The sequence below is a fragment of the Lathyrus oleraceus genome, chromosome 3, assembly GCF_024323335.1.
Source record: "Lathyrus oleraceus cultivar Zhongwan6 chromosome 3, CAAS_Psat_ZW6_1.0, whole genome shotgun sequence".
Lineage (NCBI taxonomy): Eukaryota > Viridiplantae > Streptophyta > Magnoliopsida > Fabales > Fabaceae > Lathyrus > Lathyrus oleraceus.
This window is the reverse complement of record NC_066581.1, coordinates 77,708,477-77,714,926: the sequence shown is the minus strand read 5'-3', so window position 1 is coordinate 77,714,926 and position 6,450 is coordinate 77,708,477. Positions and strand designations below refer to the sequence as shown.

The following is a 6,450-nucleotide window of genomic DNA, read 5'->3' as shown; positions in this document are numbered from 1 at the left end:
AAAGCTTTGTTCCATTGTCAAACCACTTCTGCAAGCTCCTCGAGTGTCATCAAGTCAAGCATTGAAGGTATTTTTCAGAAATCTTCTTCTCTTCGATTCTCACTCAATTCTCATTAATTCTCTTGGATCTTTGGTTGTCTGAAGTCCTACCAATACAGGCAAGAAGATTGAGTTGCTTTGAGGTCAAATTGAAGCAACTTAGTTGACACACCTCAAAATTCAACTCCTTATATCTTTCTATATATTTGGAGTTAGTTGAAATTAAGGTCAGATTCGTGCCTCTACGCCATTTTTTCTTTCAGATCATGTCCTCTTTTTTCACTTATGTGATGGTGAAGACTGAACCAGTCCGGTGAGCCTCGCCTGAGAAGGTGACCGGAGTTCCAGCGCCGATGGTGTGTTGGACAGGTTCTGAGTCGTTGATCTTGTTTAAATTGTTTTAATCTTGAGTGTTGCTTTTGAATACCATTGGTGTGGCACGCTGACTCAAGTGTACCATGGAACGCGCGTCTTCATCCACTTGATTTGCCACCTTAATTAATGAAGGAGATCAAGTGGTCGACGCTTTTTCTGATTATTTGAATTTCATTTAATTTGTTTTATTTTCATTAATTCATATTAATTTTAATATTGATCCAATAAATATGAGAGTTTCACTAAAAAATTTAAATAAAATCTTCTTTCATATTTTGAATTAAAATTATTTTTTCAATCATTATTAATATTTTTCATGATTTAATTGATTTTGTGAATATTTTTAATTGTTTAAAAATACTTTTAAGTTTCCAAAAATTCTGAAATTTTTTCTCCAAGGTCCTTTGACCTTGTTTGACCTATGATAAATCTCATGGCCATTTATTTGGTGTTTTGATGAGGTTTTACGAATTTGACAAACCATATTTTATTTAATGCATTATTTTTAGTATTTTTAAATTGAATAAATGCCAAATAATTGTGTTGAGCCGTTTTATTTGTTTGTATAAGTTTGACTTGTGTTGTTGGGCCTTGGTCAAGGTTGATTTGACTTTGTTAGATTAAGATCATTGAATTTAGGGGATTGATGGAATGTACATTCCATCTCCCAAAATGAATGAATGATCTTAACTTGGTAAAAGTCCTCCGTTGTCCAATTTGAGTTTTCATCCATTCCCCTCCCTCTTCATCTAATTTCCCTTCTTTATGCATCTATTTTATTTGACCTATGATATCTCTATATCCTAAGGCTAGTTGATTGCAAAATCAACATAAGTATGGATGAGATTAAGCCACCATTTTTTGCATATTCTTTTTGTGTGTGGTATGTTTCATGAGCATAGTCCATTATACTATGTCTCTAACATGCATTAACACCAAAATTTTATTGCCCGGCCTCAAATAGTTGTGACTTCTACATAAGTTCAATTACGATTGTGTCGTACCTCATGAAAAAATGAGAGACACGACTTTAAAGCGAAGCGCGATCGCACGCTCGCAATGATGGACTGAACAGAGTCGCCACCGAACTTTATTTATTCCTAAAAAGGAAAGGGGAAATATCGATAAAACCCAAGACAAAACGACAATGATTATTGGTCGTCGCAACCAAATTAGGGTTCGGGAGTCGATTACGCAAGGGGAAGGTATTAGCACCCCTCACGTCCGTTGTACTCAACGGGAACCATTAGGTCAGTTGTGTGCGTTAGTGTTAGTTTGAAATGTTAGGCTTTTCGAATTATTAGGTGGGAAAGAAAGAAAGGATGAGAAGAGAATGTTTTTGGATTTTTGACGAAGGACTAAACCTAAGTTTTTTATTAGTGGGCCTGATAAGATTTATAAATCCTGCTCCTACGTATCTCAATAGAGAAGTCAAGGCTTACGTAGTTCTGGGTAGAAAAATGTTTGTTTGTTGGTCGATTTTAGCGAAAGCTATATTGTATTAATCGACGAAAACATTGTTTTACCCAAAACAGATGAGGAGTGAACGCATACCACACATCGAACGGATTTATAAATCTACATTCGGAAAAGCGTCACTTATCTCGACTCAACAATCATGGTCGAAACATTATTTTACATCACCTTAAGACAGTATGTCTTTTGTTTATGAAAAAAGGTTTTTGATTAGTCACACGACGGCGAGAAAGAGTTTGATTAGTTGGATGTATTTTGAGTGATGGCGAGAACTTGGATGAGCGAGATATACATCTCGAATCCTAGCCTCAGGAGTGCACGGTATACACCATGTTCCATTTCCATCTTTATTGAAAGAGGTTAAGATAGGAATTAAGTATTTTGGAATTTGATTGAGAAAGGGTTTGAAGAAACCTCATTGAAAATTTTAGACGATGGCGAGAGCTAAGATAGGCGAGGCATACGTCTCGAATCTTAATCTCAGAAGTGCATGGTATACACCATGTTCCATTTCCACCTTTATTGAAAAAGTGTTAACGAAGAATTAGTTATTTTGAGTTTTGTTGTGAAAATGACTTGACCCTAGATCAAGTATTGATGGACGCTCAAAAGAAATTTGAATGAGTGTTTTGAGAGAAAACAAAGTGGATAAATTTGGATGATGGCGAGAGCTAGGATTGGCGAGATATACATCTCGAATCCTAGTCTCAGGAGTGCGCGGTATACACCACGTTCCACTTCCATCTTATTGAAAAGGTCTTAACTATAAATTAATATTTTTTGAATTTTTATTAGAAAAAATGACTTCACATTGGATCAAGCATTTGATGAAGTTTTTTCGAAAGAAATGGAATAGAATGGGGGGAAGAAATGGATTGATTTGTTTATTGAGAAAATACTCGACGTTGGATCGAGTCATTATTTTTGATCTTTTGGAAATGGTTGATTTTATTCTTGTGTTAGTATCTAACTAAACAGTCAAACAAATAAAGAAATAAAACAGTACAAATTTATTACACATCGGGGGAGTGGGGTACATTTTGTCAAATGGGGATTCAAAATCATGAAATAATTAAATCGGGCCCAAACAACAAATAATGTAATGTATGAGTGTAAGTGCAAGAGAACTGGCTCATTGTAAGAAAGCCCAAGAGTAAGCTATGTGAGGTTGATGGCGATGCTTAAAAGCAATCGACTTACAAGGGTATGGAAATGGGCTCGACATTGAATCGAGAAAAGTGTGATTTTAATAGTTTAAAGCGGTTTTGAATGGATGATGAAATTAAAAGAAATCAAATTTGTGTTATTAAACAATAATGAAACTATGAGTATAGGAGAAATTATAATAAAACATAAACATAAGAAAAAATGAATGCTAAAAGAAATAAAATGCTACATATAGGTATCGAACCCACTCCACTAAAGACCATGAAACCACCCTCTCTCCACTAGGTCATTTATGATTAGTTATTATCTTAATGCTAATTTGGATAAGTAAACAAAGATAGATTAAAAATTAGAATTAAAAAATAAAAACTAAGATAAAAAACAGTCTGTTGGACTACCATGAAAAAAAAAGGAAATTACACCCAGCCGCCTGGTTGTTGGGTTTTCCAATGGATTATGAATTGGGAAAGCAAATATACCAATATATACCATTTAATAAAAAAACAGAAGACTAAACGTAAACAAATCTTTTTAATGGTTTTAATGATGGTTTTGTAAAAATAAATAAATGAAGGAAAAGTGGGAGGAACAGTAACGAAGCGTTCACTTGTTCACGCTCCCTCAAACTCATCTTCTTCGCTCACCACTCTGAATCTCACTTCTCTATCCGTCCCTCAACTCACTCTCAACGAATCTCTCTCTCACTCTCAACGATTCATCCTGAACCTTCGCTCACTCAAACGCGTCCTCAACCTCAACCCTCTCTCTCTCACCCCCAATCATTTATCACCTCTCCGGTTCTCTCTCAATCGCTCATAAGAAATGCACGAATTTGGTTTTCAAAGAGACTCAAGTAAGAGCTCACCTTCGACGACGACGACGGCTCAGGTAATGATCGAATCTTCTCCCTTCGCCTCTTCAAATACTGATTTTCTTTTGATTTGGGAATTAGGGTTCTTTTGTGGAGTTTGGTCCGCCTCTCCTTTTTTTTTCGTCCCCCTCTTCTGATTCTCTCCCTCTCTATTTACATCCACATCTTTAGGGTTTTCAATTTGGTATGGTGGATTGAAACAAGTATCTGCCAACATCCTTTCGGTGGGCTCAGTCTGCATAGGTCTATTTGGATGCTTGGATTTGGAAAAGGTATTTTGAACTTATGCTTTCCCCCTCTGTTTTGTCTCTATGCCATTTTGGGATTTTCGAATTTTAACTGCCTTGCGGATTTGCTTTTACTGCAGTGAATTCGGAGTGGGTATACAATGATGCAATGCAAGTAATAGTTGATCCCTTAAACTTGGTATTCTTGTCATGAATCAAAGGGATTAACTTAGCAAACCACCATTTAGTATGCCAATATTAGCAGCAACTTCTGCATTCACTGTATGCTCGTCGAAGGAATTGACGGCAAATTCAATCACGGCCAATTTAGCCTTTGGAGACCTTTGTTCGTCTATTGCTGGAGACCTTTGTTCGTCTATTGCTCGTAACAGTGCAGGTAAGAGAGAAATGATACTGTAAGTTTTGCTAACAATTTCCAATGTTGTATAACATCGATACTGCAAGTTTGGCTAACAATTTCCAATGTTGCAGAACATGGCTGCCTAACAACCTCTTTAGGATCAATTGACCGGGAAAAGACATGTGGTAACATTCTTTCCATGTAACCCTCAAAAGGCTTTCGACACGCCAGAACAATATCTGCTAGTGTTGAAAGAGCAGCCTGCGCAACTTTATGGTGAGGGTCATCTAAGTGCTGGAAAAACAACTTCATTACCAACTTTATTACCTTCTCAAAATTCTGAACAATTTCAAGAGTTCCCTTTGGACCTTGCTTGAATTATTTTTTGTTATCATGTTGATTTATTGTGATGTTTGTAGGGAGTTTGTTGTGAAACTGATATGAGCCAATACCACCAAGTTGTTCTGTTATGAATCTTGTAGGGAATGTTGGCTAGATCATACATGTCACGTTTGGCATTGTTATGGTTTTGTAGAATGGTTGATGTATGGTGTGCTAGATGCACGACTTTGGTGTCTTGAATGTGCACACCGAATAGAATTCATGGCTTTCTTATGTTTCATTTATTTTGTAGGTATTGAACCGTGTTGGACATGTTGATCGTGTGGAATTAGATGCAAGGCTATGAAGTGCATTGGATGGGGGGCTGTTGTAGGTTGTTGCTTTTTGGATGCCGGTTCCGTTGCGGTTTTCGATACATTGTTGTGGAATTTGGAGGAACCAAACTAATTCAAGAGGTTAAGGTGAGTTTTTTTTCTGGATCCTGTTATGTTCTTTTCAATTTCTGCTACGGCTTTTGTAATCGAAACATGGACTGTTGTGATGTGCTGGAAAACAAAACAGGGTTGTAATAAAATGGCTATTTTGTATGTATTATGCAGGTTCATGTTGGAAGTTTGTGCCTGATCTATCTCCACAGCATGTTAACAACATCTTTGCTTTTGGGTGGATAATAGAATTCATAATGATGGGAGATGTTTTTAAGTTGCCTCCACATTTCAGTCCATTTCTGCTTTGGAAAACTGTGAAGCTGGTCGATCATGTAGCCTGGCTCCAATGAATTGCATCAAAATTATTACATAACCAGTAACACAAAGACAACGGAGACCAAGTGAAATAACACATCCAGTCTTGTTCTTTCAGGTAAGGTAATTTATGAATTCTGCAGCTGTCGCAATTGCAGCACCTGTAATGGCATCTACTGCAATCTTGTCTTTTTTATTGTTGTTGGATGTAGATACCAGAGCCCCTGTCACTGCACCTCCGAACATGGCATTCTTCCAGTCCCTGGTGTCGTGGATCCTCTCTACACCATATTCCATTCCAACATATACGCCGGCTATAGCTCCCCAGTATGCACCTTCTTTACACATCTTCTTCAGAGATTTCTCAAAATCATTACTTGAGATACTTCCCTTTCGAATTATATGAAAGGTATCCTCTACAACTGATCCTGTAGCTGCAACAGCTCCAATCTTCAAGAAACCATCAACAGTGAGGTTAAGGAATGGATTGCCCATGTCTATAACCACATCCAGCTTGGGAGAAGACAGTGACCCTGAAAAATTGCTACGAGGCATCTTTCACACTCACTCTTTTTTGTTACTTCCTTGCTTTGAGTGTTAGGAACTTTGGGAAGGGGTTGAGTATATTAATAAGCATGTGTTAAATATTCTTGGTTTTGTAGTTGGCGCATGAAACGGAAAAGCAGTGGATAACTTCGGAGGATTCGAAACCGAGCAATTAATCATATTTTTGCTTAGAAGATTATTATTACTCATCTCACTACTACATATTGGGATTCCTCCAAGAAGTGAAGTGTTGTTAGAATTTTGATAATAAATTTGGCCTCCATCTGTTTGTCGTCGAGACAT

The 6,450-nt window shown here is 37.0% G+C and overlaps 1 protein-coding gene across 1 annotated transcript; it reads right to left on the bottom strand.

Moving 5' to 3' along the window:
* Positions 1–5,634: 5,634 nt before the first annotated feature.
* On the bottom strand, positions 5,635–6,206 carry LOC127132712 (outer envelope pore protein 16, chloroplastic-like). Its single transcript, XM_051061678.1, has one exon. The coding sequence runs from the start codon at positions 6,154–6,156 to the stop codon at positions 5,716–5,718; it is 441 nt and encodes a 146-aa protein (XP_050917635.1). The 5' UTR covers positions 6,157–6,206; the 3' UTR covers positions 5,635–5,715.
* Between the last annotated feature and the right edge of the window lie 244 nt (positions 6,207–6,450).

Bases quoted from the DNA above. Each gene is read 5' to 3' on its own strand.
- LOC127132712 (XM_051061678.1), bottom strand. From the start codon at position 6,156: ATGCCTCGTAGCAATTTTTCAGGGTCACTGTCTTCTCCCAAGCTGGAT.